The 27,157-nt window shown below is 37.4% G+C and overlaps 1 protein-coding gene across 4 annotated transcripts in view; it reads right to left on the bottom strand.

Moving 5' to 3' along the window:
• Positions 1 to 18,070: 18,070 nt before the first annotated feature.
• Positions 18,071 to 27,157, bottom strand: part of SGCE (sarcoglycan epsilon) — a 71,449-nt gene continuing 62,362 nt past the window's right edge. For all 4 annotated transcript variants that reach the window (XM_023226658.3, XM_023226660.3, XM_023226657.3 and 1 more), the window contains 2 exons: positions 21,510 to 21,553; positions 18,071 to 18,363 (listed from right to left, as the gene is read on the bottom strand). In XM_023226658.3, coding sequence (XP_023082426.2) covers positions 18,347 to 18,363; positions 21,510 to 21,553 — 61 coding nt within the window. In that variant the 3' untranslated portion in view covers positions 18,071 to 18,346. The remainder of the gene's footprint in view (positions 18,364 to 21,509; positions 21,554 to 27,157) is intronic.

Below are 27,157 nucleotides of genomic sequence, written 5' to 3'. Positions count from 1 at the left end.
ATAATTTAATTTTTATCTAACTTCTGATACAGAAAGAATAGTTCAAGCATATAAACAAAAGAAAGCAAAATGAATGTGATTATAATACTTATAAAAAAGAAATATTTCTTAGTAAAAAGAAATGCTGCAAACAAAATTAAGAGTCAAATTGAAAAACAAAAAAACTTGACAAATGGACTACTTTTAACATCCTTACATAAAGAATTCTTACAATTTTTTTTAAACACAGGTTTTCTCCAACTTATGGCTGTTTCATAGTTTATAATTCCATATAGTACTTTGATTCCATTACTTTGGTCTCCATTACATAAATAGTTGGCCGGGCGCGGTGGCTCAAGCCTGTAATCCCAGCACTTTGGGAGGCCGAGACGGGCGGATCACGAGGTCAGGAGATCGAGACCATCCTGGCTAACACGGTGAAACCCCGTCTCTACTAAAAATACAAAAACTAGCCGGGCGAGGTGGCGGGCGCCTGTAGTCCCAGCTACTCCGGAGGCTGAGGCAGGAGAATGGCATAAACCCGGGAGGCAGAGCTTGCAGTGAGCTGAGATCCGGCCACTGCACTCCAGCCCGGGCGACAGAGCGAGACTCCGCCTCAAAAAAAAAAAAAAAAAATAAATAAATAAATAAATAGTTTAGCTTGGAGGGTGCATCAGGAAGCAATACTGCTTAAAGCTAGGCATTCTAATGGAAGCTTTATTGAGTTTTCTCTCTCTGTTTTTCAAATGTGCCATAGTAGGCTTTTGGTTACGCCTTCCTTAAACATTTAACAGAGTAAAATTATTGAGTCTGTGCTATATGGAGCAGAAATCTGGGCCCTCAATTGACCATTTGTCTGTGATTAAGAGCAAATTCAGTTTCTTCCTGAGGAGAACCTTAGCCAGGTCTTAACTACCCCTCGGCTCATCATGGTGTGGCAGCATGATGGCTCTTCTGGTTAGGCTTTCTGACATGCGGAAATATTTCTCCTAACCCTGGTGGATCCTCTAGCAGTTTATACTTGAATTTGTACCCTGAATCATCCAAACAGAGTAGCTATACTCCAGATATTTACCAGGGGTGTTATACACTTTCACATTTATTCTGCTAACTGTGATGTTTAGTCTTACTGGTTCCATCCTTTTTTTTTTTTTTAATCTTTCTGTTAAAGATTTATTTCCTATTGGAACCAAGTCTGTGAGTTCAAACCCACATGTCAGATTTTGCTTCATGATTATCAGAGGCTAGTACTCATCGATCTTGTTTTATATGTGTTTTTTTGTTGACTGCTCTTTATTATAGTGATTTGTTTTTCTCTTTTCTAACATGTTGAAATGGCCTAGTTTTTATTTATTTTCTATTGATTTGAGCCTCCTATACCCTGCTTCTGTCATACCAGTGGTTACCTTATCTTTCTTCAGAACTCTAATATTATCTGAGTAGGGCCATGTAAAAGAAAGACATATTATTGAAACAAAAATGAAAATTGCCATGAGCCCATTTTTTACCTCATGAAGCATGTGTACACTTCGTTTTTGGCAAGGTACTGGCCCTGAAAATACCAGTGCAGTAAGGGGATCTCAGAAAGAAGACACCAGAGAGTTTGTAAGCCCCTCTCTCTCAACATTCTGGTCATCTTTAAAATACCAGGGAAACTACGTGGAGAGAACTGAAATAGGAATGTCTACTGTTGCCAGCCTATGCCTGCTAGCTTCTTTTTTTCAAAGGCAAGGTCCTTTATTATTTCCTTGTTATGTATGTATTTTTGAATAGGGAATATATTTAGATGTTTCAAAAATAAAATATTAAGGGCAGATAGTGAAAAGTTTTATTTTTCCTCTACAATTCCTCATCTGCCTAGTTCCCATGACTACTACTCCCCAACTACACATAACCAGTCTTACTAGCTTTTTATGTATTCTTACAGAGTTCCTTTATACATTATAAGGAAATGGAAATATATATTCCTTTAACATTTATCCTAAATTATAAAGTTCATGTGATTCCAACATGAACATTAATAGTTTTTTAAAGAAATAAGCTGATTCTGAATTATATTTGGAAAAATAAGAATTGCAAGAAAACCTCTGATTTAAAAGAAGAGCATTATGGGAGGGTACTTTCACCAGAAATAAAAATGTATTATTTTATAATATTGTATGACATAATATAATAGAAAGCTTGTCGAATTAAAACTGTGTGGAGCTGATGCATGAATAGCTAGTGATACAGAGTAACAAGTACATAAATCGTCCCATACATGTCTATGAATTTAGTATATGCTATAGGTAGTAACTCAAGTCAGTTACAAAAAGATGGATTGTTTAATAAATAATACTGGCAAGAAGGTTGTCATTGTAAACAAAATTAAGTTGGATCCCTACCATACATCATAAGAGTATAGAAAAAATACAGATGATATCCTGTATTACTTTGGAATGATAAAGTACTCTTTATTCAAAAACTATGCAAAATCCAGAAGTCATAAAAGATTGACAAAATCTGCTATGTTAGGAAAAAATGTTTTGCAAAATCCAAAGGTAGACTGAGAAATGACACTTGTATCTTATATTATAGACAAAAGGCTAGTCTCCCCGAAATATAAAGACTTCCTAGGCATTGATGAGAAAAGAACAAACGACAGATAAGTGAAGTGGGTGCTATGGTCTGAATGTATATGAATTAGTATGTTGAAACCTAATCACCAGTGTGATGGTATTTGGAGATGGGGCCTTTGGGAGATGATTAGGTCATGAGGGCAAACCCTTATGAATGGTATTATTGCTCTTATAAAAGAAGCCCCAGGGAGTTTCCTTGCCCCTTCCACCATGTGAGGACGTAGAAAATGGCCATCTAGGAATCAGGAAATGGACCCTTTCCAGACATCAACTCTACCAGCACTTTGATCTTGGACTTCCTAGCCTTCCATACTGGGAGAAATAAATTTCTGTTGTTTATAAGCTACCTAGTCTGTGGTACATGTTATAGCAACCCAAATGTACTAAGACAGAGGGGAAGCAGTATAAGCAAACTGTTCACAGAAAGGGAAATATTAATGCCTTTTAAATATATGACAAGATATGAGTTGATAAGACGCTGTGTTGAGTGAAAGTTATGGCAGGACAGCACAGATGCATTGCTGTGGGAATATAAATTTCTAGGGTCCCTATGGAAGGCAGTCTAGATACACATATTAAAATAAAAAATGCATATACCACATCTGGTGACTTATATTGGTGGAAAAGGGTATATACATAAGGTCATTCACTGCAGTATTACTTGTAATTGATTGTAAAATTGATAATTGTAATTGGAACTAACATCATCAATAAAGGAATAGTGGATTGATGATGTGGTAACCAATACTATATAATACCATGTAGTGGTGATAAAGAATGGGGAGATTATGTATTAACAGGGAAAAATCCCAAGGAATATTGCTAAGTGAAAAAAATTTCAGAAATCTGAGTATATTTTATGTTTTTAAGAAGACAGAGTCTTACTCTTGTCACCCAGGCTGGAGAGCAGTGGTGCAATTTTGGCTCACTGCAGCCTCTACCTCCTGGGCTCAAGTAATCCTCCTGTCTCAGCCTCCCAAGTAGTTTGACACCTCTGCACTTGGCTAGTTTTTAAATTTTTTGTAGGCCGGGCGCGGTGGCTCAAGCCTGTAATCCCAGCACTTTGGGAGGCCGAGGCGGGCGAATCACGAGGTCAGGAGATTGAGACCATCCTGGCTAACATGGTGAAACCCCGTCTCTACTAAAAATACAAAAAAAATTAGCCAGACGTGGTGGCAGGCGCCTGTAGTCCCAGCTACTCGGAGGCTGAGGCGGGAGAATGGCATGACCCCGGAAGGCGGAGCTTACAGTGAGCCGAGATCACGCCACTGCACTCCGGCCTGGGCGACACAGCGAGACTCCGTCTCAAAAAAAAAAAAAAAAAAAAAAATTGTTTGTATAGATGGGACTCTATCTATGTTCTCCAGACTGGTTTCAAACTCCTGGCCTCAAGGGGTCCTCCCACCTCAGCCTCCCAAAGTATTAGGATTACAGGTGTGAGCCACCACACCAGGTATGAAGTGTGTCTCTTGTAGATAGCATATAGTTGGATCATTTGAAAAACTCCATTCTACCAATCTCTGACTTTTTGTTTTTTCTTTTTTGAGATGGAGTGTCACTCTGTCACCCAGGCTGGAGTGCAGTGGTGTGATCTCGGCTCACTTCAAGCTCCACCTCCTGGGTTCACACCATTCTTCTGCCTCAGCCTCCTGAGTAGCTGGGACTACCAGTGCCTACCACCATGCCCAGCTAATTTTTTGTATTTTTAGTAGGGATGGGGTTTCACCTTGTTAGCCAGGATGGTTTCGATCTCCTGACCTTGTTATCTGCCTGCCTCAGCCTCCCAAAGTGCTGGGATTACAGGTGTAAGTCACCTTGCCTGGCCCAGTCTCTGACTTTTGATTGCAAAGTTTAATCGATTTAAAGTACTGACAAGAATTTACTTCTGCCATTTTATTAACTATTTTCTGCCTGTCTTATTATTTTTTTGTCCCCTATTTCCTCTACTACTGCCTCTTTTCATGTTTAGTTGATTTTTCTGTAGTAAAAGGTTTTGATTCCCCTCTCACTTCTTTTTGTGAACCTTCTAAAATTATTTTCTTTGTGATTACTATGGGGCTCATATTTAACATCCTAAATTTGAATTGATAACTGCAATAGCATGCAAAATCTCTGCTTCTATACAACTCTGTCTCCTTTTATGTTACTGATGTCACAAATTACATTTTTATGCATTGTGTGTCCAATAATATAGATTTATGTTTTACACTTTTCTCTTTTTTTCGGGGGGGGGGGATGGAGTCTCCCTCTGTCACCCAGGCTGGAGTGCAGTGTCATGATCTCGACTCACTGCAACATCCACCTCTCAAGTTCAAACGATTCTCCTGCCCCAGCCTCCTGAGTAGCTGTGACTACAGACATGCACCACTATGCCCAGTTAATCCTTCTACGTTTAGTGAAGATGGGGGTCCACCATGTTGGCAAGGCTGATCTTGAACTCCTGACCTCAGGTGATCCAACTACCTTGGCCTCCGAAAGTGCTGGGATTGCAGGAATGAACCACCATGTCCATCCCACATTTGTCTCTTAAATCATGTAGAAAAAGTGGAGCTATAAAGCAAAATTACAGTAGTATCAACTTTTTTATTTGCTGGTGTATTTAACTTTACTGAAGATCTTTATTTATTTATTTGGCTTTGAGTTACTGTTGAGTGTCCTTTACCCTGAAGTACTACCTTGAGCATTTCTTATAGGACAGGTCTAATGGTAAGATAATCCTTCAGCTTTTCTTTATCTGGAAATGTCTTAAATTCTCTTTTTTTTTTTTTTTTTTTGAGACAGAGTCTCACTGTGTCACCCAGGCTGGAAAGCGATAGTGCAATCACAGCTCACTGCAGTCTTGACCTCCCAGGCTTAAGTGATCCTCCCACCTCAGCCTCCCAAGTAGCTGGTACCACAGGCACAAGTCACCATGCCTGGCTCATTGTTTAATTTTTGTAAAGACAAGGTCTCCCTATGTTGCCCAGGCTGATCTTGAACTCCTGGGCTCAAGCAATCCTCCTGCTTCAGCCTCCCAAAGTACTGGGATTACAGGCATGATCCACCATGTCCAGCCACACACCTTCTACCCCCATTTTTGAAGGACAGTTATGTCAGACATAGAATTCTTAGTTGATAGGTTCCCTACTGCCTCCACCCCTGCAGGATGTAATAATTATGAGGAGCTTGATACAGAAAACCTAAACTGCCTTGAACTTATTTTTAGTAGAAAGTTGGATTTTAAGGGTGCTGCCAATGAGGGCTCAAAAGAAAATAAGAAACAGTATTTCAACCTGCATGAAGGGAGATTCTTGTCATGTAGTGGTAGAAAGCTTAGGGAAATTGTTTCCTGGAAAGAGAACTCACAAATGATAAACTTAGATATGTAGCTAAGGATATTTCCAAGCAAGGTATTGAAGATGTGCCTGGTTTGCTTACAGTAAAAAATGAGAGAAAGGAGACAAAAAGTAACCAAGACTGGATGACATTTAAAATTCCAGCTTCTCTATATGGCAAAATAAGCCTAGAATCAGAAATGGCTGCCAAAAGTGTGGCACAAAAAGATGGTTGAGTGTATGACTGTACAACCTTTTACTAAAACCTCAAAAAAATTAAAAAAAATGGTTAGAAGATGAAATTGTATAAATGACCCTTGCTAGAGATTAAGGTTGTGCCTTACAGATCTTCCAAAACTAGAGGACTTCTAGGAAACAAAAGTGGTGTCCCTCAGCAGGAGGCCAAAATAGAGAAGGAATTCTCTCAAAAACATCTGGGATTGTGGCTTTTGCCTAGTGAAGTTAATATCCATTAAATCCATGGAATGCCCTTAACATTTTTTTCTTTCATTTTGACCTTGGATAATCTGATGATTATGTGCCTTGGGGTTGATCTTCTCCTGCAGTATTTTACTGGGGCTCTCTAGATTTCCTAAATTTGAATGAGATTACAGGCCTGAGCCACCATGCCTGGCTAATAATTTTTATCTTAAAGTTTATTTTTCTGATATCATATTCCAGCTTTCTTTTGGTCAACATTTTCCTGGAGTATCTTTTCTTCTGTAATTTCGCTTTCAACTTATTTGAGTCTCTGAATCTCAAGTGTGCCTCTTGAAGACAACATAGTTGGATTATGTTTTTTTGTTGGCTTGGTTGTTGGTGGTCTATAGGAATGCTGGTGATTTTTGTACATTGATCATTTCTCTAATGATCAGTGATATTGAACTTTTCTTCATATGCTTGGCCACATGTATGTCTTCTTTTGAAAAGTGTCAGTTCATGTCCTTTGCCCATTTTTTAATGGGGTTGTTTTTCTCTTGTAAATTTGTTTAAGTTCCTTATAGATGCTGGATATTAGACTTTTGTTAGATGCCTAGTTGGCAAATATTTTCTCCCATTCTGTAAGTTGTCTCTTCACTTTGTTGATAGTTTCTTTTGCTGTGCAGAAGTTTTTAAGTTTAATTAGATCCTATTTGTCAATTTTTTGCTCTTGTTTTGATTGCTTTTGGTGTCTTTGTCATGAAATCTTTGCCCATTCCTATGTCCAGGATGCTATTGCCTAGGTTGTCTTTCAGGGCTTTTATAGTTTTGGGTTTTACATTTAAGCCTTTAATCCATCTTGAGTTGATTCTTGTATATGGTGTAAGGAAGGAGACAAATTCCAATCTTATGCATATGGCTAGCCAGTTATCCTAGCACCATTTATTTGAATAGGGAGTCTTTTCCCCATTGCATGTTTTGTCAGTTTTGTTGAAGATCAGATGGTCATAGGGGTGCAGCCTTATATCCTCTATTCTGTTCCATTGGTCTGTGTTCCTGTTTTTGTACCAGTAACATGCTGTTTTGGTTACTGTAGCACTGTAGTATAGTTTGAGGCATCAGGTAACACAGTGCTTCTAGCACTGTTTTTTGTGCTTAGGATTGCTTTGGCTATTCAGACTCTTTTTTGGTTCCATATGAATTTTAAAATAGTTTTATTTTTCTAGTTCTGTGAAGAGTGTCATTGGTAGTTTGATAGGAATAGCACTGAATCTGTAAATTGCTTTGAGCAGTATGCCCATTTTAATAATATCAATCCTTCCCATCCTTGAGAATGGGAAGTTTTTCCATTTGTTTGCGTCTTCTCTGATTTCTTCGAGCAGTGTTTTGTAATTCTCATTGTAGGGATATTTCATCTCCCTGATTAGCTGTATCTTCGATATTTTATCCCTTTTCTGGCAAATGTGGATGGAATTGCCTTTCTGATTTAGCTCCTGGCTTGGCTGGCTGTTGGTGTATAGGAATGCTAGTGATTTTTGTACATTGATTTTGTATCCTGAAACTTTGCTGTAGTTGCTTATTAGTGAAAGGAGCTTTTGGGCTGAGACTATGGGGTTTTTCAGGATGTAGAATCATGTTTGTTGGCAAACAGAATAGTTTGATAGTTTGATTTCCACTCTTCCTGTTTGGATGCCCTTTATTTCTTTCTCTTGCTTGATTGTTCTGGCTAGGACTTCCAGTGCTATGTTGAATAGGAGTGAAGAGAGAGGGCATTCTTGTCTTGTACTGATTTTTAAGGAGAATACTTTCAGTTTTTGCCCATTCAGTGTAATATTGGCTGTAGGTTTGTCATAGATGGCTCTCATTCTTTTGAAGTATGTTCCTTCGATACCTAGTTTATCGGGAGTTTTTAATATGAAGGGGCGTTGAATTTTATTGAATGCCTTTTCTGCATCTATTGAGATAACCATATGGTTTTTGTCTGTACTTTTGTTTATGTGATTAATCACATTTATTGATTTGTGTATGTTGAACCAACTTTGAATCCCAGGATGAAACCTACTTGTTTGTGGTGGATTAGCTTTTTGATGTGCTACTGGATTCAGTTTGCAAGTATTTTGTTGAGGATTTTTGCATCAGTGTTCATCCACGATATTGGCCTGCAGTTTTCTTTTTTGTTTTGTGTCTCTGACAGGTTTTGGTATCAGGATTATGCTGGTCTCATAGAATGAGTTGAGGAGAAGTCCCACCTCCTTAATTTTTTGGAATAATTTCTATAGGAATGGTATCAGCTCTTCTTTGTACATCTGGTAGAATTTGGCTGTGAATCCATCAGGTCCTGGGCTTTTTTTGGTTGGTAGGCTACTTATTTCTCATTCTGTTTTAGAGCTTGTTATTGGTCTGTTCAGGGAATCAATTTCTTCCTTGTTCAGTCTTGGGAGGGTAGATGTGTCCAAGAATTTATCTGTCTCTTCTGCATTTTCTACTGTGTGTGCATAGAGGTATTCATAGTGGTTTCTGATGGTTATTTTTATTTCTTTGTGGTCAGTGGTAACATTACCATCATCATTTCTGATTGTTTTATTTGGATCTTCTCTATTTTATCCTTTATTAGTCCAGTTGGCAGTCTATCTTAATGATTAAAAAAAAAAAAAAAATTCCTGGGCTGGATGTGGTGGCTCATGCCTGTAATCCCAGCACTTTGGGAGGCCGAGGCGGGTGGATCACGAGGCCAGGAGATCAAGACCATCCTGGCTAACACGGTGAAACCCCGTCTCTACTAAAAATACAAAAAATTAGCCGGGTGTGGTGGCGGGCGCCGGTAGTCTCAGCTACTCAGGAGGCTGAGGCAGGAGAATGGCATGAACCTGGGAGACAGAGCTTGCAGTGAGCCAAAATCATGCCACTGCACTCCAGCCTGGGTGACAGAGGGAGACTCCATTTCAAAAAAAAAAAAAAAAAAAAAACACCAAATCCTGGATTTGTTGATCTTTTGAATGGTTTTTCATGTCTCACTCTCCTTCAGTTCAGCTCTAATTTTGGTTATTTCTTGTCTTCTGCTAGCTTTGGCCTTGACTGTTTTTGCTTCTTGAATTCTTTCAGTTGTGATGTTAAGTTATTAATTTAAGATCTTCCCAACTTTTTGATGTGGGCATTTAGTGCTATGAATTTCCTTCTTAACACTGCCTTAGCTGTGTCCCAGAGATTCTGGTATGTTTTATCTTTGTTTTAATTATTTTCAAATAATTTCTTGATTTCTGCCTTAATTTCATTATTTACCCAGAAGTCATTAAGGAGCATGTTGTTTAATTTCCATGTAATTGAATGGTTTTGAGTGATCCTCTTAGTCTTGACATCTGTTTCTTTGTTCTCTGGTCCCACAGAATGTTTGGTATGATTTCCATTCTTTTGCATTTGCTGAGGATTGTTGTATGTTCAATTATATGGTCAATTTAGAGTATGTGCCATGTGGTGATGAGAATGTATACTCTGTTTTTTTGGGTGGAGAGTTCTGTAGAGGTCCATCAGATCTATTTGGTGCAAAGTTGAATTCAGGTCCTGAATATCCTTGTTAATTTTCTGCCTCAATGATCTGTCTAATACTGTCAGTAGGACTCCCTTTAATATTTCTGGTAGGGCAGGCTTTCTAGCATTTCTTTACTTTGTGTTTATCTGGGAATGTCTTAAATTCTTCTTCAGTTTTTCAAAATAAGTTTGCTGAATATAAAATCTTTGGTTGATGATTTTTCCCCCAAGGACTTCGAATATGTCATCCCACTGCCTTCTTGCCTACACGGTTTCTGATGAGAAATCCACTGTTAATCTTGTTGAGGAGCCCTTGCACATACTGAATTGCATTTTTCTTGCTGCTTTCAAGAGTCTTTCTTTTTCTTTGTCTTTCAGTAGTTTGATCATGATGTGTCTAAGTGTGTATCTCTGAGTTTGTCCTGCTCAGAGTTCATTGAGCTCTTGAATGTGAATGTTTTTCATCAAATTTTGGAAGTTTTGGCCATTGTTTCTTGATGTATTCTTCCTGTCTGTCTCTTTCTATGTCTCTTCTCCTTCTAAGATTCCCATTATGCATATGATGATATGCTTATGGAGTCAGACGGGTCTCTCAAGCTCTATTTATTTACTTTCATTCTTTTTTTGTTTTATTCCTCAGACTGGATAACCTCAATTGTCCCATATTCAAGTTTACTGATTCTTTCTGCTGCCTGCTCAAATCTGCTGTTAAACCCTTGGGCAGGAGGACTGGGTTGCTCAAATCTTATACATTTCAAAGAAATGTTTATCTTCAGGCCTGGCCATTGGCTGGCCCCTGGAAGGTAGCCTCTGAGCCCTTGGAACATTCTTCCTGATACGAGTTTCTGTATGCCCGAAGCGCTGAACCATGCTGTATTTATGGTATTTATTGTAAACATCTGTTTTTGTATGATTAAGCCCTTGGCCTACACTGTACCAGTTTGACTAGATAAGTTTATCCTAGAAAAGTGATTAATGATGAATGCGTGGTTTTGCTCTGTGGTGAAGACTGGATGGAATCTGAGTAGCTGAGGTCATTCATATGGGCACTGCATGCCTACATGACTGACCCCCAACGAAATCTCTGGATACCAAGGCTTAGGTGAACTTTCCTAGCAACACTTCACTTGTGTGGTCATACATTCCTGCTGGAACAATTAAGGACAAACCCAGAGTAATTTAAAAATGTAAATTGCGTGTTATTTTTCTACTTCAAATGCTTTATTTCCAGTGTTTTTAGAATAAAATCCAAACTCCATGATCAAAGTCTATAAGACTAATAGGACTCTGTTTACATCTCCAGAATCATCTTTAATCTCACTTCCCCCTCATCAATATGTTCCAACAACACAGAGATCCTTCATGTTCTTGAGAGTCAAGTGTTACCCAAACCAACTGCCTGCAGTATATAAAGAATTAGTTTCTGACCATTCTGTTGGTCCTCCACTTTTTTTCTGTTGGTCTTATTTTCACCCCAAATTCAAGTATATTGGATAAGAGACCCCCACCCATTTGCCAGTCTCAGTAAAATTAAATTATATCTCACAGGTCCTACTGAGTCCGAGGTCTAAACCCTGACCAGAGAGATGCAGTGTTCTGATTAGCCAGACCTGAGATCTGGTGCAAGGTGTGGAGTTACCTTAAATGCAAGTACCTGGCTAGAAATTAGAGCAGAGATGTTTGTGTAGAGAAAAAATGTAAAGTTGCTAGAAGAAGGGTAAATTGATACTGGGCAGAAACCACAACCACCTGTTGTCATTACATTGCCTTTGAGTCTGTGCCCATGCTGTTTCCTGTGACCAGAATACTAAGCATGAGTGGCACATGATTAGTCTTCAAATCATGTCTTAAATATTTTCTCTTTAGATAGCCTATTCTGATCATTTAATCCAGGTAGCTTCCTTTCCTCATTCTCTATTACAACACTCTTTTAAAACCTTCATACCTTTTATATTAGACATTAGGTTCATTCTCTCAACAAATATTTACTTAGCACCAGCTAGTACCAGATAGTATACTAGATTTTGTTCATGATCTTCCATAATACACTATGTTTTATTCACCAGTGCATAGTTCAATGCCTAGAACACAAAAGGTCATAAGTCAGTATTCACTCAATGAATGAATGAAAGGGCCCTGATACTCAGTCCAATAAGATATTTTGAAATGTTAAAAAATGAAAAAGGAAAGGGAGTATATAATTCTACTAGGCCAGTTTATCTCAATCTTTCTTCACTGTCTTAACACTTAATTTGCTTTAGGCACATCCATGGACTCCCAAATTAAGGTAATAAGAATCTTAATCATGTAAAAATTAAACATAATATGAAAACTACATGATAAACTGCCTAAAATGAACTGCAGCCTATTAATTGAATGCAAAGTGAGATGATCTGATCACCGAAATCCTTGGAGCACATGAACAACCTTTAAAAATATAAGATTTATTAAGAAAGTAATAAACTTTGTACAAAAATAATAAGTAATGTTATATCTTAATTTTGTGAAATGTCAATAAAATACCATCTCAGACTTTCTCTAATCGTTAGATTCTGGCAAATATCCAACTTCATGTACCTTATCCTTTTTGCTAGCTATTGGAGAAATAATTGCAACACACTTTAGCTGCTGCATGAATATTCAGATGACAAAATGAGCACCAGTTTTCTCATCAGATCCTATGGTTTCAATGAAAACCCATATCCAGATGACTCACCAATCGTAGCACCAGTCCGAACTTCTACTTTGAGTTTCAAATTCATATATTCAATTGCCTACCTATTTTGATTTTCTCAGAGGTACCTCAAGTTCACTTTGCATAAAACTAAGCTCATATCATTTCCTCAATCCTGATTCTCATTCACTATTGTCTGTCACAATGGATATTGCCACCATTTGACCAAGAAAACCCACACATCAGAATTGGCTTCTCTCTGTTCCTCAACACTATTTCCAAAGTATCAGTGTACCAACAACTGCTGCCTTTTTACCTCCTAAGTAACTCTTGAATCTCCCACCAGTATCGTAGTCAAAGCTATCATTTCTCCAATTGTATCTACAACAGTTTTCTGACTAGTATAACCACACCCATTCTGCCCAACTGCTCTATCTGCTCTCTATATTATTGTTGGATTATTTGTATGTATAAAAAGGTCAGATATGACCACATCACATTTTTCATTCTTAACATCCTTCAGACTTTATTTTTCTCCTGTAAGTTCATGCATGGTTTTGGCCTACCTTGGGTCTCACCTTCCCCTATACTTCACCATCTCTTGCCTAGTCTCCATTACTGTGGCTACACTGGACTTTCTAATAGAACTCTAGTCTCACTAGGATCTCTTCTTCCAAAAGGGCTTAGATAATGCTCTTCTATCTGCCTCAAATATTTTTTCTTATTCTTCATCATCTTAGCATTTTCTTTTTTTGACATTTCCTTAAAATTTTATTGAAGATTTTCTAATTACTCAAGTAAGATATGAATACATTCTTCCTTACAAAAAATTATAACATTGCAGATAAATATAAAGTCAGGAAATAAATTTCCTAATCTTAGCACCATCACAAGTTCAATTAGATTTGTTTTTCTAAAATCACCTTTGTTCCAACAGATGGCCTTAGAACTCTTGAGTCACTTCTCTTTTCACCTAAAGCTACTCATCTTAGGCTGCAAAGCCATCAATTATTTCACAATGCACATAGTGTTTACTACTGCCCTACCCTTTTGCTCATACTTGCAATAATTCTTCACATACCAGCACTGAAACATATCATTCTCTTAGTTTCTTTTCAAATAAACTCAATCTATATTTTCTATTGCAGTTTGAATTAACAGGGAGCAGTCAGCCAAGGTGTTGCAAAGGATATCAGTTGTATCATTGTCAAGAGCCCTCTCCAAGGAACACTTATTCCTTCAATTAACCATAGTCCATGGTCTGGCTTTTGGTATTACAAGATCAGGAGCCTGATTTTGCCAGAATCCCATAAAGAAAGCTACCATTCAGGGATAGACTCACACTAGACACATAGATTCATAAGGCCAATTTTTAAATGTGTAGTGAAAAATATCATTCTCCTAGTGCCATGACCAGTGCTGAGTCTCCTCAAAAGAGATAAACATGAGAATCCAACTTAAATCAGAAATTGCTTGGTGCATATGAAATGAAGCTTAAAGGCTCTTAGAACATATCGTCAAGTCTCTTCCCAGGTAAGTGGTACCAACTTACAATCTCACTGGCTGTATATCAATGCCCATTTTAATACACTGTCCAACACTAGTTGTCAAGCAGACATCCATTCTCATTCTTTCAGTTGACATCAAATGACATTTTGCTTTTTTCGTTTCATTTCCAACTTTTATTTTAAGCTCAGGGGTACATATGCAGGATGTGCAGGTTTGTTACATATGCAGGATGTGCAGGTTTGTTACATGGGTAAATGTGTGCCATATGGTTTGCTGCACAGATCATCCCATCACCCAGGTATTAAGCCCAGCATCTACTAGATATTCTTTCTGATCCTCTCTGTCCTCCCATCTCCTGCCCTCAAACAGGTCCCAGTGTATGTTGTTACCCCCATGTGTTGTGTATTCTCATTATTTAGCTCTCACTTATGAGGACATGTGGTATTTTGTTTTCTGTCTCTACATTAGTATGCTAAGGATAATGGCCTCCAGCCCCATCCATGTCCCTGCAAAGGATATGATCTCATTCTTTTTTATGGCTGCATAGTAGTCCATGGTGTATATGTACCACATTTTCTTTATGCAGTCTGTCATTGATGGGCATTTAGGTTGATTCTGTGTCTCTGCTGTTGTGAATAGTGCTGCAGTGAACATACATGTGCATGTATCTTTATAATAGAATAATTTATACTCATTTGCATATATACCCAGCAATGGGATTTCTGGGTTGAATGGTATTTCTGTCTTTAGGTCTTTGAGGAACCACCACAGTGTCTTCCACAATGGTTGAACTAATTCATACTCACACCAACAGTGTAAAAACATTCTTATTTCTCCACAACCTTGCCAGCATCTGTTATTACTTTTTTTTTTTTTTTTATTAATAGCTATTCTGACTGGTGTGAGATGGTATCTCATTGTGGTTTTGATTTGCATTTCTCTAATGATCAGTGATGTTGAGCTTTTCTTGCTCTGTCTCCCAGACTGAAGTGCAGTGGCATGATCTCGGCTCACTGCAACTTCCACCTCCTGGGTTTAAATGATTCTCTTGCCTCAGCCTCCCACGTAGCTTGGATTACAGGTGCCCACCACCATGGCCAGCTAATTTTTGTATTTTTAGTAGAGATGGGGTTTTACCATGTTGGCCAGGCTGGTCTTGAGCTCCTGACTACCCCTCAAGTAATCTGCCCGCCTCAGCCTCCCAAACTGCTGCGATTACAGGCGTGAGCCACTGCACCTGGCCAGCTTTTTTTCATATGTTTGTTGGCTACATGTATGTCATCTTTCGACAATTGTCTATTCATGTCCTTTGCCCACTTTTTAATGTTTTTTTTTTTCTAGTAAATTATTTAAGTTCCTTATAGATGCTGGATATTAGACCTTTGTCAGATGTATAGATTGCAAAAATTTTCTCCCATTCTGTAGGTTGTCTGTTTACTCTGTTGATAGTTTCTTTTCATCTTAGCATTTACTACTCATTCTTTTGGTATCAACCAAACTTTAGGGAAGCTTCTCTGACCTTGCTGACTAGGTCAAGTCCTGCTGTGATAAACTTTTATCACATCAATTACTTTCCCTCATAGCATTTATCACACTATTACATTAATAGGTTGACATTTATTTGTATAATGACTTGATTAATATCTGTCTTTTCCAGTAGAATGTAAACTCCTTGAGAACAACATCCTTAGAACACTCTCTGACTTATAGTAACATATTAGGCATTCAGTAAGTAAGCAAATGGTAGGGGTGTTTCATAGGAAATTCTGAAATGCAAATTTTTTGAAGCTGCCCTATTTTAGGATGGCTTGCTTAAAGGCTTGTATTCATCCTTAATTGGTATGGTCAAGACGTGAGAATAGCTCAGATCTTGGACTACTGATCCCAAGGGTCACTCACCTCACCTATTTGCTATGTATGTACTTGGAGGCACTGTCCTTGATGTTATTTTCTATTTAATTTTTTCTAAGTATTCTCTTAGCCTCAAATTTAGCCTTAATAGCTTTACTTAGTGCTCTTTTCTGTCATCAGTGTAGACTTACAGATTTGAATTTTTAATGCATATTTTTACCTAAATAAATGTTTAGGGGCTTTCAGTTTCATTACTGCTATCGGCACTTGTGTCTAAAGATGAACAATTCCTTATTGCTCACTGCCCAGTACCATTACTGATGTAGCCTCCAAGTAAGGGGGATAGAAATAAACACACAAGTTTGGTGGGAGAAGGTCAGTGTTCAAAAGAATCATGGTCCCTTAGTCAATTCTAAAGAACCAGTTTATAGACATGGAACCTGTGAAATGATGGCAAATCTTGTAACCTCAGGTACACACCATGTGGAAATTGAACCTAGACCTTCCTCAAAGAGAGGCTGTCATGTATATGGGTAAATATACCTTGGAGGATGGAAAAGTCAGTAACTTTTAGGGGATATTTGGAATCTAAATCTGAGTTTACTTGAATTCCTGAAAATGTAGAGAACTACTCTAGTCAGTATTAGGGCAAGGGATTATGCTGGCTAACTGAAAAGGTGTTTTAAGTTTACCATCAGGACCCAAAACTTACCATATAGTATTTTGCCCACTAAGAGAGTTTAGTTGGGTAGAAATCCTCAGCATGTGGCAGAATCCTCATTTCAAAAACAAAACAAAACAAAAAAACGCCTTAATAGTCCTTAAGGACTATTAGGGTGGCATCAACCAAGGGGAAATTATTTGTACTCTTTTCCCCACCAAAATATTGTCAGAAGCAAGATCACTTTTTCACGGGGAACTGCAGTGATTAAAGCTATTACTAAATATTTGTAAGATGCTGGCCAATGATTTCTGTCCCCATTCAATACCTCAATATGGTCAGTGTAAAAACCAATTCTAACTCCAACTGCACTTTGCAATCTCCAAATCGCTTCTTTACTAGAATAGATGAATAAAGTTCCTGATTTCTGATCTGTAGTCCATCACATGTCGATTGTGCATTACTTTGTTCCTGCTCACTTGGACTATTAGGAGCAATTTGATTTCACCTGGCAGGAGCAGCAGTTTGTTTACTCTGCGTTCTGTGCCAAAATCTGGTCCTCTGGAGCCTTGACAACACTGCATTCCTTCTAGGCCATGACTCTGTTGCAATACATTTACAGCCTCAAGCTGATTACTCCTGTAGAACGGCAAGTGGCAATGCCCTAGTTAACTTAGGAAGAAATTAGAGTAAGAGATACATCTTTAAGAAATAAGAGAACCTAGAACCTACATCCTCTGTCCTAGAAAGAAGAGGGAGGTTCTCATGTCAATGATGTGACAGAGTATTTTCCCTAAGTGGAAAACAAGTTACGGTACCTAACATTAACAGGGAATCTTTCTGGATTTTGGAATTTTTGTGACCTCTGGCCACCTAATAGGTGACACAAAAATTTTCCCAGAGTCGATTAAGAGAAGGTTTCCAGCTAGTCCAGTATGCAAGGAAAGCTGCCCTGCCAGGTGACATGATAGCCACACTGATCCAATAGTATCCAAGATGCATGAAACTGACCAAAGCTATAGAGACTTGAACATAAAGGAGTTACACAAAGTACTCTGGGGATTTGGAGCTAACTGATGTCACATTAGCAGTAACTATTCTCTTTTTGTGTAACAGCTCCTGTCTTGCTTCTAGATCCAAATATCCTCCCATTCCAGTAGGTGTAGCTAAAGAAAAAAACAACCACCAAATATCTGATTATGAAGTCAGGTAAGTATGCAACCTGGGCTGCCCTGCATGAATTGGGTGTCATCAGTTTCACAATCCATAAAACTAGGTTTATTCGAAAACACTCCAAGTGGTATATAAAACAACAGGATTTACAGGCCACAAGAGTTAAAGTATTATTTAAATGGGTTGCTCAACTAGAATACTGAGGCACAGGCATTTTATATATTTATAGGAAGCACTAAATAAAGTCTTGTGGAATGAGAATGAACACATAAACCTGTTTCTAGCAATTAAAAGATTTCTACTAAATAGGAAGCAAATACTTTATTGAAGTAAATTTCAGAAGTCATTAGGCTTCATCAATAATGTTTATTTTAAAGATCAACTTTTATTGTAACAAATATAAAGTCATCAGTGTTTTACAAATTGTCAAAAATGCTTTAAGTACAAAAGAATACATTAGTAAAATGAAAGTTATGTTGTATTATTTAGTGATACACTTAATACTGCCAACATGCACAACGTATGCCAGAAAAGTTCATGCATTATTGGAAGAGAAAAGAAATGTGATATAACTGCCATATTGTCTGATTATAAATTCATTGCTTCAGTCAGTTTTCTTTCTTCAGGGATACCATTTACCTGCAATGTGTAAGAATGAATATGGGCAGGAGTTAGTCAGGGCATGTATACTTTTAGATTTTCAGCAAAGCAAATTATGGCAAGGAGAAAGTTTCCGTCTTCTTAATACAATGTAAAAATAATTACATTGCATTATTTCTCTGTATTTCGTTTTTTTAAAAAACATAAAGTGAAAGAAAAAATTCTAAATTAGTCTTCTCCTTCTTGGACCAAGGCTATAATATTTTGTGTTTCCCAAAAGGAACAGTATGAAAATTCCTCCCACAATAAACAAAAAGAATGAGGTTGATTGCAGGATATATAACTGTACCTTTTAATCATGGCTTTTAAAAAAATATCATGTGGGCTGGTAGGGCAGAGAAAATGAGAAAACCTGAAGGGGCATCAAACCTAATGGTTTGGGCCTAGTCCAAAAGTTAGTGCGATTGTCAGCTTTTAACTGCTCTATTATCCCGGCTAGTGCTCAATTCCAGGAGTACAACACCAGCAGCTAGTTCATTTCTTAAAGCTTTGATGGGAATTTAAAAGAAAACAAGTAAATAAATGAAAAAAAAAAAAAAAAAAAAAAAACTTCAAGATATACTTTCCCCTGATAAATTCCATATAGGTAGCTACAAATAAAATTACTTGATATCCAAGATGCAAACTCTTGTGCCTAAATTACCTTCATAAAGAAAACTGACACGTGCATAATGTTCTATGGTACTTGGAAAACTCCAGTTACTGTTTCATGACAATCGCATAAATGTAGCTGCCTCTTTGCAGTATTAGGATAATCAGGGTAAAAAAGAAAAGCTGCTGTACTCAAAAAAATATGTAAACAGCACTGAATCCATGCATTTGCAGATAGAATAATTTAGAAATTGAGAAATAAAGTTTTTCTTTTAAATGAACAGAATGGAAATAAGGAATGTAAACTGCCCATTAGCCCTTCTCTCCAGGAGGCATGCCTCCATTTAGGTTTTTGTTTGTTTGTTTTTTTAAATCCAGAGTCTGATTCTGTTGCCCAGGCTAGAGTACAATGGTGCGATCCTGGCTCACTGCAACCTCCACCTCCTGGGTTCAAGTGATTTTTCTGCCTCAGCCTCCCAAATAGCTGGGATTACAGGTGTATGCCACCATGCCCAGCTAATTTTTGTATTTTTTTAGTAGCGACGGGGCTTCGTCATGTCGGCCAGGCTGGTCTCAAACTCCTGACCTCAGGTGATCACCTGCCTTGGCCTCCCAAAGTGCTGGGATCACAGGCGTAGGCCACCGTGCCCAGCCTCCATTTAGCTTTAAATGTACCAGAGGCACAAACACACCAATCTTTCATAATTATAAAAAAAATGCTAGGGTGGTCTCTCTCCCTTTGGCACTTAAGATATTTGGGGACTCACTGGAAAAACAACAATAACAACAAAACAACCAAGAGGAGATAGTGTACTTTAGTCAACAGTATGATCCAAATTGCAGAAAAATGTAAGAAAACAAGGTAATAGGCTCCAGTGTTAACTAGAAAGGAGAACAAAACTTTCTTGACTCAAGCAAAATACCTGCTCCCTAAAATCTGTTTTGGAAAAATAATTTTATAAATTGGGTTAAACAACCTTAAAATCCCCTAGGAAAACTCTTTGGCTCTTATATTTGTTTAGGCATAAATTGTCCTTGTATTTGGAAATGCTCTGTATTACTAAAATGTAGCAAGTTAACAAGAGCACTTGGTAAAATATCTATGTGACTACTAAACAAATTGCTCTAATATCATCTACTCAAGTTTCCTAATTCCCCTAGTGGGTAAGTAAAATCTGGAATTTTAAATACTCAAAATAAATATTTACTATTTTTCTAGAAATTGCCTCCTTCCTACTCACTCCCTGCCTGAAATAATTAAGAATCAGAAGATAGACATCTTAGGAGAGATGGAAGCTACAAGGTTAATAACGAAGAAGTTCTATCATTTCTATCGTAGAAGTATTCTTTTAGAAATTTTCCTCTTTAAAAAAATAACCATGAAATTAGTAGTAGTAGGGATTCATTGATCTTTTTTCTCTCTTTAGGTTACTCATTTTTATAACAAAGTTTGATCCTTCATCAATCTCCTGAATGCTTACAAAGTAGCACCAACACATCAATATATTGAACAGTCTTGTTGAAATATGTTAGCATTTAATTAAAACAAGTAATCAAAATTGTAGGGAAAATTCTGATAAACATTATCTTGTAATTAAAATCTGATGAACAATTTCATTATACTTGCCTCAAATCTTTGAAAAGTTGTCAAACGAAAATCTCCTTAAATTCACGAAAGCAGTAATAGAGAAGATAATTTCTGAATGAAAACATCCAATACATTTCTGTATGTGCCTGAACTTTTTAAGAGACTTACTTAACAGTTTCCCTACCACAATGCCACTATTCATACTCAGAATTCCACACCCAACTTACATTTTTAAAACTTCTCTTGCTTTTCCAAAAGAGCTACAAAGGCATTAATGGTTGCCTGGCAATTAGAACTAGGAATCAACCACTAATTAGAAGACAATCATGAATAAGTTATCTACTCAGTATAGAGATGAATGAAATAATTGGCTGTGGAAAATTTTTAGGGACACTTGAAAGAAATAAAGAAAGCAAGTCTTAGGGAAATAGAATAGTCCAAGGAGAATTGTCTGCCATCTTGTTGTCACTGGTCATGTTATAACAGCTTTTTAAAGCGGCTTTAAAACCAGGCCAGCCATTTCTCATTTATCCCCCTGAAGCCTCAGTGATTTGTCACAATGGTTTCCTTTTGTAAGAGTCAGTTTCAAGCTGCTCACTTACTGAGACAAATCCTAGATGCATCCAAGCTAAGAATCTTTCATACCAAGAGGAAGAATAGAGAGCTTCAGTGAAGGAACGGGTTTTATTCAGTCTTCCTTAATTAGACAGGACCTCCATGGATGCTTTTGCTCTAAGATCATTTACCCTGTGTTTATCATTCTGATGCCAATCTATGTAATAATCTAAGCCATTATTCTGAGGTTTTAAGTCTGATTAAGGAATGACACAAGTGTTTTGCCTTATTTGGTGAAGCTAAAGCTTCATAAATTATATAGTTATGCCATAATTATCTTTTAATCTGTAGATTCATTCATAAACATCAATTTATTATTCTTAGCACTCACCTGTAGTCTGCTGTTGGGGAATCTGAGTCTGATGTGGCAAGTTCCTAGAAATGATGAACATTTTTGAGTAAAACTGTTTGTTTACACACTTGTAAATAGAGAGCAGACATACTAGAATGAAAAACTTTATGGGTAACTGACCCCAGTCATGTAATCCAGCACAATTCCCCTCCCCTTTCATGAGCTTACAGATGAGGAAACTGAGGTCTGAGGAAAATAAAAATTAACAATATTTGATAACATGCATGAAATTTTCACTACAGGCTATACTCTAAAGTACCTCACAACAACCCTAAGAGGTAGGTGTTAATGTTTTTCCCATTTTATGGGTGAAGAAATAGCCTTGGAGATCCAAGGCTACATAGCTAGGACATGGTAGCTAAGATGTGAACACAGTGGCTTGTGCTCTTAACCTATACACTTTCAGATCCAGGCCTAGAAGATATACACATGCTCACATATTTTCATGGAACAACATATATAACCACCTTCATTCACTATCCCAAACATCTGTGCTCTTTTATCTTCATGTAAGGTATGCATCCAGATGCATTGGCAGAATGCAGAAGTCATCCTTGTTCTTTCCCTCTCCTTCAGTCTCCACATCCAACCACTCAGGGACTTCTGACATTTCTTTTTGTCTCATTTGGATCTGCCCCATTCTTCCCCATCTCCATTGCTAACTTGGTTGAAGACATCATCATTTCTCACTTGGATCCTTGTAAGGGGGTTGACTTGTTTCCTCATTTACATTCTTGTCCCCTTATAATCCACTCTGCACATTGCTGTCAGAATGCTCTTCTAAGACAGGGGTCCCAACCCCTGGGCCATGGAACTGGGCTGCACAGCAGGAGGTAAGTGGCAGGTGAGCCAGCGAAGTCTCATCACCACCTGGGCTCTGCCTCCTGTCAGATCAGCGGCAGTAGTAGACTGTCATAGGAGCGTGAACCCCATTGTGAACTGTGTATGCGAGGGATCTAGGTTGTGCACTCCTTATGAGAATCTAATGCCTGATGATCTGTCACTGTTCCCCATTACCCCCTGATGGTACTGTCTAGTTGCAGGAAAACAATCTCAGGACTCCCACTGATTCTACATTATGGTGAGTTATATAATATTTCATTATATATTACAATGTAATAATAATAGAAATAAAGTGCATAATAAATGCAATGCACTTGGATCACCCCAAACCATCCCCCACACCTGGTCTGACATGAAACCAGTTCCTGGTGCGAAAAGTTGGGGACCAGTGTTCTAAGACACAAATCTGTTATGTCATTTAAATAACACACATTTAAGTATTTCCTTGTATCTATCTGCAGATTAAATTTCAGATTTCTTAATGTGGCCTGGAAAGCCACAATATATCTCGCTCCTACATGGAGTGCCCCATATCTGCTTGAAGCTGACAACCAACCACCATGGCTACTACCATGTCCTGTACCCAGTCAGCTCCCATTTGTCCTTGCAAACTCAACTCAGAACTTGTTACAGCATACAGGTATTACTCTTACATTTAAAAATTCCCATAAGAAATGTTATTAAAATTTTTAACATATTATTTTTAATTTAAAAAATCTCAAGAACCACCTCCCTATGCATCCTTACTCTCTAAGCAACCCACAATTAGGTTACCATTTAGCATGCTTTCATTCACATGCTGATTGTCATTGTATTCTCTGTACATAATATTTAATTGCCCTAAAGTATATTAACAGTAAGAACCATCATATTTTGTTTAGTATCCTCAGCAGTAAACATTATAAAGTATACACATTTATTAACTTACAGATTTAGTTTCACATTTTGATATTAAAATTAGTTTATGAAAATGTACAATTTAGGTTCTGTATAGAAGAAACTCTAGGAGTCAGTCCTTTGTAATAAAGTTTGATCCATGCTGAGGATTTTCAAAGTTTTTTGTTTTCTCTTTAGCACTGGGATTTCTCTTAATTGAAACCCTAAGCAGAACTGTGATGTACAAAAGAGATAAATGTGAGGTTGCCTGGGTTGAAACAAGGGAGTTAGGAATCCTGTCCGCTTTGTTTTCTTTGTCCCTCATGCTGGCCCCTGCAGCAATTCTAAGAAATCTGTAAGAAACAGTTTGAAAACCATTGATATTATTTCAGCCAGGCAAATACTATGTTCCAAATACAACAATCTAAAGTGGAAAACAGTTCATGCTAGTTAAATACTGTTTAAACTCTTAATTTAATCTATAGTTAACACCTTTGAGCGATTTTGTTTCAATGTTTCAGTTCCACTTTAAAGATATTACTAAGGAAATAATAAACTCTAACACAATTTGAGGAAGTTACTTAATAATTCATCCCAATGATTATATTCTTTTTTATTGTTACTTATCAGCCTTATCCTTGTGTAGGCTAAAGGAGTATTTCTTTTTTAGCTTGTTTGTTCTTTCAGAATTTCACACAATGTATTTATACTGATTTTGGTCACAAAAGTAAAAAGATCAATTTATAAACTACGAAGAGGGAATAAGTTCTACATTTAAAGATGGCAAGGCAAACATCTTTACTACAGAAGTCAAAATGCAATTAGATGGGTATCTGGCACAGGATGGGAGGATGTGTTTTACTTTATCTACTCAGGTATAACTGATCTGGGTCTATTCTACACTCAAAACGAATACAGTGTGCACCCTCTACACACAGGCACACACCACACTTCCTCATTCCTTACCATCTGTAGTTCTACCTAGCCTGTTAGCAGACTGAATCAACACATTTTGACAAAATACAAAAATCAAACAGGATAAAGAAAGTATAGAATGTAGGTGTTCTAACATAGGTACTGGTTAGTAAACAAAGACACATGTTTTCCAAAAGCACTAGATTAAGGACCCTCCAAATTCAAAATCAGCATTTGGATGAGGTCGTTGGATGCCCCCTACTTTTCTTGTTGGCCCTCCCAACTGGCCTTTCTGTGGAATTTAGCTTGAAAACCACTGATCAAAGTCAACCTATGCCTTGTTGTTTCTTCTGTAGTCTCTGTTTTTTCCTCTTTTGCTACATTGCTGAACTTTCTAAATCACAATGGGCTGGGCTAGGTGAAAAGAGATGGCTGGTTGAGAAAAATGCCACACACAAACTAGCAAGAAATTTGGAGAAGATGCATAAGAAAGCAAACTGTACGTCTTACATTGATTTAGGGACTGAAAAGTATCCATAGTGCGTGTTCTAAGTGGTTGTGTTTGAACAATGCACATGCACTCCTTGCAATTTCAAAGGAAACTTAGATGAGTTATATTAAAAGTGCTTATGTGTGCAAACAGGTGCTCAACTAAAAAAGTTCTGAGATTCAGCTTCCCCTGATTGGGTACACCTATCTCCTGTTTTGAAGGAGACCCTTGAGTCTCCAAGATGTGTGCATATAGCTCTGTTTTTGTGGCTTCGCAAACTTGTAACTACATGCGAACCTGTAAGTATTAAAGTGTGAATACATCTATGATGGGCATATTTAAAACTGTGTGTTCCATTTAAGAGTTGAAGGGACATACTTCATAACAGCACTGCTTCAGGCATACTGGAAAAATGCCTACAATCCCAACTCTTCTAGTTAAGATGCAGAGAATGCAGGAAGAAAGTGGCGAATTCTCATCTTTGGTGAGAGCAGGCTGCTAAAGGCAATTATACGTGAGGGGGAGTCGACTTCAAATAGAGGCCCTATAATCCTTCCAAGGAAGGACCTTAATAAAGTCATAAAACAATTTAATGATTATTAGACTAAGTGAAAAGTTATTATGTATAAACTGTATTACGTAGAAATTTAAGAAAACTGTAACTCTCTAAATTATTAGCATTAATTATTTTCTCATTTTGTTTTCATTAATTTCATGCATTTAAATAGAAAATTGTGTAAATCAGTCATTGCACAAACTTCATTCTTTAAGAATGCAAGAGTAATAACTTGCAAATTAATAAATAAGTGATTTGGGGGAGTACACAATTATTTCTTATTTGTACAACCATTTTAAAGTAATTTGACATTCTTGGATACCCTATACAGTAATTCAGTGAGTAAAGTTGATGATTATCAACTGATTATATTGCTACTTGTTTCAGACTAAAAAGCAAAATGATTTGCATAAAGCCACAAAATCCATGCCAGAGTTGAAAGAAAATGACATTAGTTGTGTGAAATACAAAACATTTCACTTTTCAGTTAGTATGGTGGCATCATTTAACAATAAGAAATAGTTATGTATTTTTGGAAATCAATGGCTCTGAAATATTCTTGGCTGCTTGATACTTCTCAATAGGATACCATAATCTTAGTCCCCTGAAACATTGTCTTCAACTGATATTAACTTTTATTAAAACTTAATTTTTATTTATGGACTTTTACCATAAAGTTAGTTGTCACTGTGACCAAAAGCAGGACAAATGGAAAAATATTTAAATGATTAGATACTGTCTTCAATTAGAAGACTTAATTCTACTTTTATACTTGTTAATTTTCAAAAGATTAAGTACAACCTATCTCCTGTTTTGAGAGAGACCCAATTATCCTGGATTAGGAATTATGTTTAGAATAATGAATAAGGAAAATTTTTGTGTAGCAAATTAGTATCTTCCTGAAAAATGTGTGGAGTACTGTCCCCAATTATTCATTACCTAAGGGGCCTCATGAAGATGCCTACCACTCCAAAAAAATCAATTGGTATTGATGTTGGCATAAGAAAAGAATAGTGAAGAGGCAAATCTTTCCCCAAAAGACAGCGTACCTCACTACAAATTCAATATAATAAGTTATATTTTAGAAAATCAAATATTTGGGATCCTCCAGTCAATGCCCCTTTCCCCAAGCATAAGACTACAAAATAACATTTTTTTCAATGGATTTTAGCTGTTCCAGGCACTGTTTTCTGATTAGCTCTCATCTCTCATCTCTCATCCTCTCCACACCCTTTACCTCAGGCAGTTTAGGGAGGTGTGGAAGAGTATAGAGGCTGAGAAGTATAAACTCCGAAACAGCTCCAACCTCCTAGACAGTGTGCATGGACTGCTTTTCTTTCAGTTTCACATGGGGAAATTAGGAAAAACTGTTCCCCTTTTAAAACTCCATGTAGAGGAATGTGAAGAACAACCTTTCTTACTCACGGGCCCGACCAGAAATACCAGAGCTCTGGATTTTCCAATCCTGAAACTTAAGTCCTTTGATTATTAAGCCAGGAATTCTCAACCTTTGTTGAGAAGCTATCTGCAGGAGCTCTACCATAACACACACGCCCACCAGACTCCAAATTCCCATACTCAGAGCCCCAGAATGTGTACTATAAACGCTCTATGGTGATCCTGACACAACGTGGTTTGGGAACAAGGCTAGACTCTCTCTTGATATTCCTTTGATGACCTAAAATTTTATTACTTGGAATTAAATTTTTTTCATTTACATATTTACAAAAGGCAATCATCGAGGTACACCAGTCAAATGTGTAATAGATTTTTGATGTGAAGTCTTTGGTTACAAACATAACCCCAATCACAACAATGATTCTTTGGCAAAGTCAATTTACTTTTAAGAGTTACTTTACAGGGCCGGGCTGGTGGCTCAAGCCTGTAATCCCAGCACTGAGACAGGCGGATCACGAGGTCAGGAGATCGAGACCATCCTGGCTAACA

Source organism: Piliocolobus tephrosceles, chromosome 8 (genome assembly GCF_002776525.5).
Source record: "Piliocolobus tephrosceles isolate RC106 chromosome 8, ASM277652v3, whole genome shotgun sequence".
Lineage (NCBI taxonomy): Eukaryota > Metazoa > Chordata > Mammalia > Primates > Cercopithecidae > Piliocolobus > Piliocolobus tephrosceles.
This window is presented reverse-complemented; position numbering and strand designations above follow the sequence as displayed.